At 38.2% G+C, this 14,999-nt stretch overlaps 1 protein-coding gene across 5 annotated transcripts in view; it reads left to right on the top strand.

Annotated features, from left to right (window-relative positions):
• AHCYL2 (adenosylhomocysteinase like 2) overlaps window positions 1-14,999 on the top strand; it is a 142,496-nt gene that overhangs the window by 78,590 nt on the left and 48,907 nt on the right. Inside the window, exons 1-2 of one of the 5 annotated variants that reach the window (XM_090287500.1) lie at window positions 8,744-8,916; window positions 9,079-9,160. The exons of 2 other annotated variants lie outside the window; for them this stretch is intronic. In XM_090287500.1, coding sequence (XP_090143626.1) covers window positions 9,104-9,160 — 57 coding nt within the window. In that variant the 5' untranslated portion in view covers window positions 8,744-8,916; window positions 9,079-9,103. Of the gene's footprint in view, window positions 1-8,743; window positions 9,161-14,999 lie in introns of those variants that run through there. 2 more of the 5 variants (XM_090287499.1, XM_090287502.1) reach the window with 2 other exon arrangements.

A 14,999-nucleotide genomic window follows, 5' to 3' on the forward strand; every position in this document is an offset into this window, starting at 1 on the left:
GTACCTGATTTGTGGGGTGTGAGAGGCAACCAATCATGTTTATTTAGCAGATTGATGTTTCTCTCCCTCCCTTACCATCTATCTAAAAATAAATAAAATCTTTTAAAAAATAAATAAAATTGAAGGAGAACTAACGAACTTCCCAGACAAGAAAAAGCTAAAGGAGTTTGTTACCACCAAACCAGTATTACAACAAATGTTAAAGGGGTTGTTTGAAGAAGAAGGCAGAGGAGGAACATAATTTAAAAAAAATAAAATGGCAATAAATACGTACCTATCAATAATCACTTTAAATGTAAATTGCTTAAATGCTCCAATCAAAGAACATAGGGTAGCTGAATGGATTAAATAGGAGGGAGATAGGAGAACATAGTTGTGGATAAGGTTGTAGGCTTTGGTGTTAAGTTGAAAAACATTTTTCCATTTAATGGCTTTAGTTTACTCTGTGAAAAAGGAGTACAAGCAATGTACTGAGTGTAAGAGATAGATGTGCATTTGAGAAGAGTAGAGAATATTTGACAACTGATAAGGAGATGGGGATAAATGACTGAGTAGGGGAACATGGCAGAATTACTAGATAGTATTGACCTATCTGCATGCCTGGGTGGTTTTCAGCAGCAGAGCAGCTCAGGCATAGGCATGGCTATTTGGTAGCGGTAGTCTTGCGTGTCTGAATATGACCTTTTAAAAATCTTCATTGTGTAAGACCTATTACAACCAAGAGTAGACTCCTGTTAACACTACAATATTGATGCTGCTTTAAGAAGATTGAATTCTCTTCCACAGTCTTTGTTACTGCTAGACTTAGCAGAAGATTTTTGACTAGAGCATCTTTGCCTTGTACATTTATGGACCTCAGAAGGTATGTACAGCATTTGTAGGCAAGATTTAGCTCATAACCTTTAAAATCAGAGCAAATTTGTCTTGGCATTATTTGGATCAACTGATCCATAGCACAGCTGATCCCCAGTATTCTCAGATTTTATATTTGCGAATTTGCCTACTCACCAAAATATATTTGTAATCCTATCATTAATACTTGTGGTGGTTTCATCATTTTAGTGGACATTCATGGACATGTGCTCAGTGGCAGAAATTTGACTCCCCTGACATGTATATTCCCTGCTGAGGTCAAACAAGGCAATGCTCTGCCTTCCCGTGTAAGCTCTCATACTCTCATCCAAGTGTCCTTTTCATGACCTACGTAGTGCCACGTTTTTTGCATTTTTGTCCTTTTTTTTAGTGATTTAATTGTTTAAAATGAGCCCCAGACATAGTGCTGAAGTGATGCCTAGTTTTCCTAAGTACGAAAAAGACTGTGATATGCTTTATAGAGAAAATACATGTGTTAGATAAGCTTTATTCAGCCATGAGTTATTTGATAAAATGTAAAAAGACAAACAATACTGAGCACTGGCAAGGATATAAAATAACTGGAACACTGATAGTCTGCTGGTAGGAGTATAAATTAGCACAAGTACTTTGGAAAATTGCTCAATGCCACCTAATGGAGCATATGCATGCCCTATACCCCGGCAATTCCACTTCTTGATATATATATATATACAATATTTTCATATTCATATGAACACGACATACACAAGAATGCTCATAGCAGTAATGTTTTTCATGGCCCCCAAACTGAACACAACTTTCAACAGGAGAATGTATTCAGTAAATTATGACTATCCACGCAGTAGGATGCTTTCCAGCAATAAAAATAAGTGAACTTCTAAGTGCAACAAACTTGAACGACTCCTAGAAACTATATACTGAGCTGGAAAAGAAACAGGCACTCAAGAGTGTATCTTTTATGATATTTTTATCAGGTTCGAAAACAGGCAAAACTGATCAATTGAGAGTAATAACTGACAGGGGAGGTTCTAGCATGCTGGTAAAGTTATGTTTCCTTACCTGGGTAAGTGGTTACATTGCTGTGCTGACTTTTGAAATTTTATTGAATTGTAACTTTTCTGTTTATTTATTTTTATTGTATTTTTTTCTACCATTTATCTTCCCATACCCTGTCTCTCCACCCACCCTCAAATTGTAACTTTTTGATTGGTGTACTTTTTTGTTGGTAAATATGCTTCAATAAAAAGTTTGTTTTTTTTTAATAATGTAGAGAGAAGTCCACATTCTACATTTATTTAATAGCATTATGCTTCATTATTTTACCCTATACTGTCCCATCCTTCCCTCTAGCCTCTACTCTGTGATAAAATTGAGGGCCCTGGATGCATATTCCTTTTCTCTTATTCTGGTTGTTTTCAAGTTCAAGGAGAGGTTTCCAAATTTAAGCTTGACCTCTCTTTGAGAACAGTTTTAGCTATAGGTACTAACTGTGCAGCAAACTGAACCCTGATTTAAGTGGAGCTCTATTTAGCTGTCTCAGGGAAATTGAGGGTTTAAGTCCACACACCACTCCCAGATTCTAAAGGGCTTAACAGGGAGTGGAAAAGGTGGCTGGCTTGGTACCTGCTTTAGTGTACTGTTGTCTCTATACTACTTGATTGTTTACCTGAGAAACAGTGATTGGATTAGTGAGTGGCAAGGACGTATATTTAGCTATACTAGGCATACTTTTGTTAATAGTGATGTTTCTGGTTTTTTTTTTTGTTAGTTCTTACTCATACCTAAAGCCCTTTTCCTTCCTTTTACCCTTCAGATGTTTATCTTATATTTTATTTATTTTGGGCTTTACTCTGAGCTAGCTGTTTAAGTCATTTTTCATTCAGCTCATATTCGTTGGTTGTTTACTATGTATTAGGCACTTGAAATACAGGAATAAGACACATAATCTCTGCCCTCAAACAGTTTGTAGTTCTAGTGTGGCAATAGACAAGTGATAGATTATATTGTCAAAACTGGTATGTACTCTGATAGAGATCAATCTGGAGAATTACTCAGTAACTCATAGAATTGATTCTTAACCTAGATTAGAAGCTAGAAATGTATACTTAAAGAAATTACTGTTAAGGTAAATTTTGAAAGTATATGTGTGTGTTTCAGAGTGAGAATGTGGGGAAATTCGGAGAGCAGAGGCTTACAACATATGCAGAGGCTAAGTCATGAAGAAGGGTCATGCTAAGGAGTTTGGATTTTATTTTGAAGATGGTAGGGCGCTATTCAGTTACTATGAGCAAAGAAGTGATGTGATCAGAATTTAAAATGATTGTGCTGGTGATGATCACATAAAAATTAGTTAATTTAATGAACTGATGTAGGCTTTTACAGGGATAGAATTATCTGGGGCTTGTCAAAATGTAGTCCCAGCAGTTCTGGCATCATCTTGAGAGCTGTTAAAACTATAGAATTTGGGACCTATTCCAGACTTACTAAATCAAAACTAGCATTTTAACAAGATCTCCTAATAATTTGTAGGCACATTCAAGTCTAAGAAGCACTGATTTACATGGATATGATGATGGTTACACTTTAGACAGCTGGTAGGAAGAAAGGACAGGTTGCAAGAGATATTATGGAGTACGTTTCCTTCTATTTGGAAGAGTCTTCTCAGTCCTCCTCCTCACAAGTACACAGGACCCCACTTGTCTTTTACCTTTCCGCTTAAATGGAGCTTCTCTGATGCCCAGCTCTTAATACACATGATTGCCATATACTCCCATAGCACTCTGTACTTCCCTTACCATTTTTCATTTTTTCTTATAATTCATTGCATGTATTTCTCCCTAGTCTCTAAGCTGTCTGAGATCAGGGACTATCTTTCTATGCTGCCTGACACATGATAGACACCCAATAAGTATTTGTGGTTTGATTGATGAATTCACCATGTATGAGAAGAGAAGATGGCTTTGAGTATGTTGGGGGATGTACCCGTTATATTTATTAACAGTAACAGTAAGTTTTAAATAGCACTGACAGGTTCCAGGCACTGTTCTAAGTGCATTATATGTATTAATTTATTTGATCCCCTCAGCAATCCTGTAAATGTTAGATACTCTTTTTTTAAAAATTTTTGCTTTTTATTTTCATTACATTTTTTTTTTCAGTTAGAGTTTACAATCAATATTATTTTGTATTAGTTTCATGTGTACAACGTAGTGGTTAGACAATCATGTACTTTACAAAGTGTTCCTGAAGAGGTAGGTATTCTGAATATCCTCTTTACAGATGAGAAAACTGAGGCACAAGGAGGATAAGTAATTTGCCTAAGGTTACACAGTAAATGGGAGTCAAGATATCAAACTGGGTAGTCTGGTACTTCTCTGCTATGTCTGGTTTTGGACAAAATAGCTTCCTGGCACTGTGCTAAGTACTTTCTATGTATTTGTATTATTTAATATTTATAGCATCAAAGTGAGGAAGGTATTATAATCTTGCTTTACAGATGAGAACACAAAAGCTCAAAAATTTATATAGCTTACTTAAAGATACACAGCTAGTAAGTGACAGAGCACTTAAAACCCAAGCCTTTAAACCCAAGGCTATCCAATTCTAAAGCCTGTGGTCTTTACCAGTAATGATGATGCCTCCATGTGGAATCTAAAATATCTGTGGGATATGAGACTTAAGATCACTGAGGAACTGACAGGTAGGATGCCTAGCATTTAGGTGTGGGGAAGGGGAAGACTTGATTCCAGTCACTCTGATAGCATTGGCTTTTCAAGTTTGAAGGGACGAGGGAGATTTGAGGCTGAGCGATTCCAGCCAGCCTCCTAATTGACTAGATGGAACTTTGAACTCAGGTGGTTAGGAACCTTAGCCTCTATAATAAGCTGTAACTTAGGTGACTAAGGAGTAGTTATTGCTTTTTCTTATGGCCTCAGAGAAACCAGGTGGATTAGAAATACTGAATGTCAGCACTGGAAGGAACCAGTTCTGACCTTCCCCAGTTCACTCTTACCCATTTCCCCTCGTTTTATAGTAAGGAAATTGAAGAGGAACATAATCAGGTGACTTGCCAAAGTCTAATAAAACCATTAGCAACAAGCCAGGAATAGAAGATGGGGTCACATTCTTATGGTCTTTGCCCTGTGCCTTATGACTCTAGAGGTTGAAGATTTATCACTTCTTGTTTAAAACTGTTCTGCTGTTATACTTACTTCTTTACCAGTGCCTGGTTCTTTTTGACTTTGACCCCTGGAAATATTAACTTCTTGTCCTTTTCCCCTCTGGCTCTAAGCATATACTCTCTGGCAAGTCTGGCTTGCCTTCATTAATGATGAAATGGCTATCAAATTACCACTAATAGGAACATAACTGGCACATAGAACTTTAAATTATTCTTCTCATTATAGTTAAAATGTGATTATTTTTAAGCTGTACACACATTGGTCAACTTTTGTAAAGGAGAAGACTGGGTGCAGTTTGTATAACGTTTTTGAAGCTGCAAACTCCTCACCTCAATGCTAAGGGCGATTATTTAGATAATCATGTGCAGTGGTGTCACTCCTGTCCTTGTACCTTCTAAGGCACATTCTGGTAAAACGAAATTCGACTGGAAACAAGGTTATAACTAGCACTTATACCCATTCCTTATGCCTTAGCCAGCCCCACTCAGTTACTAGACCTTTAGTTCTATAATAACTACCGTTTTTATTTTTATTTCAGAAAGGTGAAGGCTGCACAGCTTGGAGGCAAAGAGCTGCCATTTTGTTTTGTTACAGAAACGTGTAGTGAGACTGCAGTTTCAAATGAAGTCTACTTTAGTTCAAACTTACACTAAAAAACAAAAGATATGTGATAACCAAAATGACATTTAGTTTGCCAAAGTGATGCATTTTAAAAGATGTTTAAATTGATTATATATATATATATGCATATATATATATGCATATATATATACATATATATATATAATTTGTTGTTCCACTTATTTATGCATTCATTGATTGCCTCTTGTATGGGCCCTGATTGGGGCTCAAACTTGCAACCTAGGTTTATCAGAGTGACGCTCTTACCAACTGAGCCACCCAGCCAGGGCCTCAAAGTGACATATTTTACTTTTGCTTATTCTTTTATTCCCAATCAAGTCCTTTTTCTTCCATGTTTTAACACTACCATGAGCACAGTCATCTTCCATTTATTTAATAAATCATTATGTAGAAAATATTAATAGGAGCACCAAATAATCTAGTAATTTGCTGATCACTGAAATATTTTAAGGGTTGGGTTTCACACTAGCAGTAAAATAGTCTTTGCCCTCAATTTTTTCCTGAAAACTTCAGTATGATGCAGACCATAGTGGATTATAATTAATGCAGATCAAGCAATGGAAAGTGGATTATATATTCTTGTAGAGATAATATTGTAAATAAGGATTAAAACACTAGTAAGGACTGACCCCAAATAAATTATAGCTGTGGTCAATAATACAACTGTATAGAACCTGCATACATAAAATACTTTTTAGATTTTGTAAAATAGAAATAAATATATTAAACATATTGATTATGAAAGTTACTCCCAGAATGCTGTAAGGTATACATACAACATAAAAATTGGACAATTTCTTAAGCCCTTAATATATGCCAGGCACTATAGGCAAATCAAAGCTGGCTAAGCCCCTGAAGAGCCTGGTGTCTAACCAGGGATGACACATGTACACAGTAAAAGTAATATGAGGAGGGGTGGAAATAGTGAAGTGACCAAAGGACAATATTAGAGGAAAGGGAGATTCCTTTTTAGGGTAGATTCTATGGCAGACTGTCATATGAGCTGAAACTTGAAGAATTTGAATAAGTAAAGATGATGGAAGAAAAGGCAGAATGAATGCATTTCAATTTGAGAAAATGGCCTGAGCAAAGGGCATTGAGGTGGGAAAGGACACAGCATGATAATGACATAAGGAAGAGCTCCCATTTATTAAGTACTTGGTGTATGTACACTTTCAAAGTCCTTGCGTCAGTCCTGTGAGACGGCTATGATTCTTTCCACTGTACAGATTAGAGAATGGGAGGGATAGAGAGGTTAAGTGGCAAAGCCAGGCTTCTGACCCATCTGTTTTATTCCAAAACTAGTGCTCTTTGCTGCCATGCTCTGTGGTCTTCACATTCAGGAAATAGTGGATAATACTGCTTACCTGTGGATAGGGTCTATATAGGGATACACAGCGGAAGAGCCTCCTGGAGAGGATTTATAGAGGGTTTTTAGGAGGCAGTGAAAATGGACAGACAGGGATAGATAAGAGGCTTGGTGGAGAAGGGCTAAAAAATAATTGGCAGTTGATTGTTCTGGGGACAAGGGTGAAATTAAAGATAACAGGTTTTAAATCTGATTGGGGGAACAGGCAGAAAAGTAAGGAAAAAAAGTTTGGAGGGTGAAGGAAAGGAAAGATGAAGCAATAATTTTGGTTTTAGATATGTTGCATTTAAAACACAGATGAAAGGTACCGATGGAAATATAGGCAGCAGATGTAACTTCTCATTTTATTCCTTTATTAAAAGGAAGACCAGAGAACAACAACTGGAGGTTATTTAGAGCCAAGGCTTTTTATCATAAGTGACACCCTGACTTCAGAGGGGCCTTATCGCTCTTGCATTTCACCAACTTTCTGTATCTTATCACTCAAATTGCTTCACTCCGTATCTGCTCTGACCACAACTTCTTTTACATCCTCTGCTGCTGTTCCTTATTCTTACTGCCTCTGGTCTCCACCTGCCCTGTGAGCTCTCATCCTCTGACACCTCTGTATTCACCCGGCCCAACAGTCACTTCTGTTTTCACTTGCCTTTCTTTTTAGTCTGCACCTCTGGTCAGTCATTTGAATTATCCCCTCTCTGGCATCTTACAATACCCCTTCCCCTAGACATTACCTTCCTCTCCTCTCCACATCCAAAGGACCATCCTCTTAATCAGTGAAGGCCTCAAGTATAACCCTAATTATAATATGATGACTATCAGCTCCAGAGTAATGATCCTGTGCAGTGGGAATTGACACTGTAAAGGGTCCCTGATTCCTGAAGGGGACCAGAGCAGGCATATCTTGTTGGGCTGCTTTTGTGCCTGAAATCTATGGTAACTTTATTGGAATGAAAAAAAAGGTAAAGTAGGGTAGGTCACCTTTTCCCTAGTATTCTCTTATTTCCAAACATATGAAATATGCAGAGAGCTGGTGTGAGGACATAAAGAGGAAACTGCTTCTGAGGCCCCTTAAGGTTATAGTATATACATGTACAGCTACTGCGTTGGCATCCTGTTTCTTCCTGAAACCAGACCCATGGATAAAAACCAGCATTCGACAGGGACTTGGAGGCAGCACTAAGTCTTGACCGAAAACCCTGGCTCCCTCTAAACCTACACTGTGCTAGCTCCTGACTGGCCCTAGGGAAGCAGCTAATTTACAATTGTCACCTCCGTTGTTGATGCAGCTGAGGCCTTAGACCTTCATGTACATAGCACAGGGAGCCAGCAGAGGGAGTTGTAGTCCTAGCACTTTCTTAAAGTGCTTCTAATAAGCTCTAATTTTGCAAGAGATCTTCCCTGGCTCCATCCAAATCTCCCGTGCAATAAGAATTTAAGTTGAGATATGCCTGAACTTGGTGCCAGACCCCTGGTGTGAGCAGACTGGGAGCTTCTACATAACTGTTTAAACTTGAAAGCCATAAGGAACTCTTGATTTCAAGGAAACGCCTATTTACTGTACTGATCAAGGAACTCTTGAAAAATGGGAGTGCCTTCTTGACCTCGATCCTTATTGATTTTGGTATCAGCACCTCCAGTGACGTGTCCTGAGGGGCGGGAGAAAATTAACAAGTGCTGTACACATTGGGAAAGGGTGGAAACCTGACTGTGGCTGCAGAAAGTCCCCACTGGGGAGGTGGGGTAGAGTGTTTGGGTAGCATTGAGCAGTGAGCGCCCTGTAGGAAGTTCAGTGCCCGGGCGCAGAACCTTGCATCGGCTCTGATTTTGAATCAGAAACAGAAGCTTTGAAGCTAACCAGTAAGCGACTTGGTAGGCAGTTGGAATATGGTCTTGATTTGAATAGGGAGTCTCTGTTAAAGGGGATACAGCTTCTGCTAGACATTGTGAACTTCTGAATCAGTAGGTTTGGTTTTGCTTTGAGGTGCTCAGAAAGCCCCAACATTTCCAAACCAGCTTTCCCTTTTGCTTCAGGACATATATTCCCCAAGCCTGCACTATGGAGAAGTGGGACGGTAATGAGGGCACCTCAGCTTTTCACATGCCTGAGTGGATGGTGAGTTCTTCCGTCACTTTGCTTTTCCTTCTGTTTCTTGATAATGAGGCCACCACCTCTGACAGATAACAGGGATCATCTGTGAGAAATCCCTACCAAGACCAGTGGTTGGGGGGAAAGTTATTCTAATTTCTGATTACTTCTGTGTCTTGGGTCGCCCCTGTTTCTTAATTACAAGTGAAGCTGGGGAAGGTCTTGGTGCTGTCTGGCCAGAGTCAGCTTCTTGTCTGATTGTGCTGAGCTGGAGCCCCTACTGCTGCTGGTTGTGTTAGCCTATGATTGCTTCACATTCTGTTTACAAGCTGATGCTCTGTTTTTTCTCATGTGGATTAAAAAAAAGAAAAGAATGTAGGCATACCTCACTTTATTGTGTTTCACAGATGTTGCGTTTTTTACCTGCTGAAGGCAAGACCCTCCACCAGCAAAAAGAGCAGGACTTGCCTTATTGCAATACTTGCTTCAATCGGTAGTCTAGACCAGCGATTTTTAACCATTTCATCTCATGACACACCTAAACTAATTACTAAAATTCTGTGGCACAACAACAACAAAAAAATATTTTTAATGATCATAGGTATAATTTTGATTCATTCACACCAGATGACTATTATGTTGGCTGTTGTCATTTTAAAAAATTTGACAACCTAAGGGAAAAGAGGTCAGTGCCCCTGACTGAATAGTCAGATATTGCATATTTGTTGGAACAACAAATCGTTGTTTCTCTCTCTCGCTCTTCCTTTCTCTCAAAAAAATCAATAAACAAAATATTTTTTAAGAAGTCTTGCAACACACCATTTGAAAATTGCTGGTCTAGAAAGAACCTGCAGTATCTTTCAAGTATACCTGTAGTGAGGGGGGCGGGGGCAGAACTTCTAGAAATGGTGCTCTCTCAAGTCTCTGAAAAGATTTAAGACATTTCTTCTTTACCTGCCCATGTTTTCCACCTTCAGTCAAAACATTTCCCCAAATATTCTTTATATGTATATTTCTAAAAGGCAGGAACTATAGCTCCTTTAGTACCATTCTTCAAAATATCTATTAGCCTGATAAAGGTTTTTAATATAATGGTAAGAAGGACTTATTTGTTGCTAAGAACTACCACCTAAAACTTAATATTTTAGATCCAATATCAACTTTGATTTAAAAAGAGTAACCAGCCCTGGCCAGGTGGCTCAGTTGGTTGTACCGTTGCCCTATACACCAAAAGGTTGCGAGTTCGACCCCCAGTCAGATGCATACCTGGGTTGTGGGTCCGATTCCTTGAAGGGCGTGTGTGGGAGGTGGCCAATTGGTGTTTCTCTCTCACATCAATGTCTCCCCCCAACCCCTGCCACTTCCCCTCTTTCTAGGGTCAATGAGCATATCTTTGGATGAGGATTAAAAAAGAAAAGGAAAAAATGTTTTTTAAAAATTAAGTTTCTTTTAGGTTTAGACTGTTTTACAGTCTATATCGTCTTGTGTTTTATACATATGTGGTTTATACATGTATACATACATGGAATTATGGACTTAAAGAAATTATCATCAGTAATGTGATTGAATATATAGTAGGTCTAACAAAAAGGCTCAACTGAGGAGCCCACATCTCAACTCCCATTGTTACAACTATTGTTTATTATTTTTGTTGGGTTATTGCTGCTGCTGTTCTAAATTTTGTTTCAGAATCTTGAGCTGTTTTAAAATGTTTTCAAGAAAGAAATCCTACCCATCCACAGGCTTATTTAAAATAATGTAGTGCTTTAGAATTAATGGAAAGGATTCCTATAATAATTCTAGTTGTGTTTTTAAATCTCCAGCTACTCACTAATAACAAGAAAGGGGAGCAAGAAATCTGGTTTTGCTAGGGGATGGGGGGACCACATTAAGATACTACATTTTGCTACTTCTCTAAAGAAATATTACAGAAGAATTCCACGGAATGTTAGTGTGTCAACTCAGAATCAATGAAAGTTTTTATAGTAACTCAATCTTTTAACAGTCCTCACTGTCTTACCCGCTAAGCACATCTTCAAGCAGAGCTCCTGCTGAACATTTACCTATGTACCTTCTTCTTATGTGAACAAGGAAACTGTCCTAAAGGAGTTAGTATGACTATTACTTAAGGGATATGACTTAGGACTTCCCAGTTTTTAAAAAATATTCTTTAAAGCACAGGTCTGCTCTGTTTTCAATACTGCATCTCTCTTATTTAGTGATTTCTTGGTCCTTCTCTCTCAAATCAAATACCTTTGATCAGTTGATTTTTGTCTTGTAAACAAGAAAGAGCAGAAGGTGTTTACTTTCAGTAATTTGGTTTTTTCATCTGCTATATTTCCTTGCCAAAAGATTTAACCTCTTAAGGCTTTCTTTCACATGCCACGTAAGTCATTTGTTGCTGACCTGGTATGAAGTGTTGCATTAAGCTGGCAACAAGTGTCCACTTAGCAGCGTAAACCTCTGAACACCCTCTAGTGTATTGCCTATAGATTTCCAGACCTTACCTGTGAAATGTTAAGAGTGCCTTTGAATCCCTGAGAGAAAACCCTGGAGCCAGCTCCCATGTTGGGAAGAAATTTCAATTTAAGAAAGCTTTAACAAATGTCTGACTCATGTTCCAGTTTATATATTCATGTAATTAAACGTCCACTGAGAATATCCTAGCCTCCAAAAGAAATATGACAAAGCTCTCAAACTTACTTTCAGGAGAAAAATTTAGCAGAGAAAGTGCATTATAACACCGCCCTTTTTATTAATCATAGAATAAAAGGACTTGCATACCCCTCAAAGAATAGGACTCAGGCCAGACAGCAGCTGACAGTACTCACATCTCTGATTCCCAGCAGGGAAATAAGCCAGAATGAAGTTTGAAGAACCCCAATCTCCAGAACTGACAAGGTGGACTTTCAGGCAGATTCCATCAGTCACTGGAAAACTTCTGCTGGAGCCTCTGCTACTCAGCTGTTTTTATGTGAAGGATTTTCTTAGGCTTGTTCACGCAGTTATTACTGCTAAAAGGTTGAGGAACACATCCTTTAAAAATTTTTTCCTTATAAATATGTTTTTACTTCCCCTGAGAAATCTTCAGTCCCTCTTGGTAGGTGAAATACCTCCCCGAATGTTGCATGGAGGTCAGCAGTAACCTTTTTTTAGATTCTACATTTTAATATTTTCTCCTCCCACCCAAGCTCTGTGTAGTTAGTACTTGGTACTTTTCCATAAGAAATCTGATTGACTTTCTTGAGTACTCAGCCAGCTGGCTACCTGATCTTTTGGCTAAAATTAATCCCTTTTATAGGTAAAGAATTTGTTTTAGCAGCTCATATGACTTGGAAGGGAGAGATGTCTCTAAGAATGCTTGAACCATATCTACTTGGAAGAGAGACAGACACCTTTAAGGTATCTGGCAAATGGTGGTAGAGATAGCTTGGCTATAACTCTCAGTCATGATTGACATTTAAAGCAGAGATCCATTTGAAAAACGGATGGAAATACACACACACAAAATTTTGCTTTTTTTTCCCTTTTTTTCAGGGGTGTCTAGATATCCATGGACTTTAGCTAAAGAACTTTTGACCTAAGAAAAACAGAAAGGTTAATGTTTTATACTGCGTTTTATTATGCAGCCTCCAAAACCCTCTCAGATACATTATTTTATTTCTCAGCATACATTTGCAATAAGCGAAGTAGATACTATTGTTCCCAATTTTCAAATGAGGATTATAGAAGTTAAGTGCTAGAAATGTTAAGAAACAGAAATACAGAGAGACTCTCTGATCATCAATCCTTCCTGTATTTGAAAGTGAATTAACTGTTTTCTCTTGATCCTCTTTAGATTAAATAGATCTTCTATTTATTCTCCCAGGAGTCCTGTTTCTCTTGATGTGTTAACCGTCTATACTTGACAGCTTTAAACTCTGGAAATCAGAATTAGACCCAGTTCTCTTGATACCCTGTGTTGATTATGAAGGTTCACCTCATTCTAGTTTCTTACCTTTCAAGTGACCTTTTTCCTGCTTTTGAAAATGCCTTCCTAGTGCAACCACTGATAGGATCAAATGGTTGGGGAAGGAGAGTCAAGAGAATTAGGGCTGCTTTATTCATGCTGGGAGATGGTGTTACAGCAGTGGTCCCCAGACCAGCAGCGTCAGTATCACCTGGACACTTGTTAGAAATGCAAAATCTTGAACCCCACCCAGATTTACTAAATCAGAAACTCTCGGAGTGGAGCCCAACAATGCCTTCCAGGTGATTTTGAAGCACCTAAAGTTTGAGAATTACTTTGTTAGATAAACTTATTAAGTGATAAGACTTTTGCTGTCGGTAATAGTATCCTAAAAGTCTTGTGATTGTATTTTGTGTATATCTGCAACACCCTTTGGTGCAAGTCTAGTTACTTAAGCCATTGGACCAAAGAGTTCCTTTTCACCAGAGTGAGGAAAATGAGGGACCAGCTGAGAGTGTCTTGGGTGAACGTCTTTAGTTCCCAAGAGCAGAAGTTTAGAGATTCAGTAAGCAAGCAGAAAAATATTGGCCTCTCTCATTTCTTGAAATTATTAGTAAGAGATCAGTATTCTCATAGGTGATGGTGAACATCAATCATTGAATTAAATTAATTTGTGTTTAATTTCTGGTGGTGGTGTTGGGCAGAGTTGCCAATTAAAGGGCTGTTAAATTTAAAATTCTTACATGATTAGTCATTTCAGAAGTGTGATTTGATCAGAGCTCCAAGGTCATCTGGGATGAAGTTATTTCTGAGACCCAATCTGATAAGAAAGTAAATGTAAGGAGTAATTAAATTAAGAAGAATGATTTAGGGCTAATGCACCCAAGATTAGGACCAGGGGATTTTTGGTCTTCTGATTAATATCATTAGGTGAGGTATAGTGGAGAGAGCCTCAGCTCTGTTATAAACACAGATGCCTGCATGCTACTCCCATCGTTCACTTACTATAGACCTTAGGCAAATTATTTGTTCTCGCAGAGCTGCACTTTCCTAATTTGTCATATGGGGATAATAATGCCTATATTTTAAGATTCTTATGCTAATTAATAATAGAAGTGACATGCATGGGGCTGTGTGTAGGCACTTAATAAATATTAGTTCTCTCCTTATTCTGTTCTTCCAGAGACCTTGTCTCTCAAAATAATGATTATTCTAAAAAAAGAATCTACCATTTTATGTTCTCCCTCTCTCTCCCTCCCATCTCTCTCTCTCTCTCTCTCTCTCCCATCTCTCTCTCTCTCTCTCCCATCTCTCTCTCTCTCTCTCCCATCTCTCTCTCTCTCCCTCCCATCTCTCTCTCTCTCTCTCTCTCATTGAATATAGATTTCCTATTCACTTGCCACCTTTCAGAAATCAACAAATAAATGATGTGATTCTCTGTCCTTTCATTTGACTCTATTTGGTATGTAACAAGGTCATTGTGATACTGGGGATTCGAGGCAATTGAAAACTCCCCTTTGTAGTTATGCCTTCCACAAAATAGAGCTTTTGAGAAACTTTTGAAAGAGCAAGTATAGTCATTCAGCACCTAATCAGCAACAATCTTGAGATGGGACTAGAAATCAAATGACAAAACCTGTATAAAAGATGCACAATTAAGAGTTAGTCACCAGTCTGACTAACCCAAAGTCACAGAATGTGAGGTTGGGGCTTGCCTGAGCACTTGGTACCATTGTTTTTCTTACCATCTTAATAAATTCCCTCATTGTTTTAATGGCTCTGTGGTTAATTTTTTTTTTTTTTTTCCTAATGAGACTAGGTTGACTAAAATAATGTGAAATGGGAAAGGAAGAGGTAAGGTTAAAAAGGAACCTAATTAACAAGGTAATTATAGCAGGCAGAAAAGTGCCCTGGTTA

The sequence above is a fragment of the Furipterus horrens genome, unplaced genomic scaffold (genome assembly GCF_987537825.1).
Source record: "Furipterus horrens unplaced genomic scaffold, mFurHor1.1.pri manual_scaffold_9, whole genome shotgun sequence".
In the NCBI taxonomy this organism is placed as follows: domain Eukaryota; kingdom Metazoa; phylum Chordata; class Mammalia; order Chiroptera; family Furipteridae; genus Furipterus; species Furipterus horrens.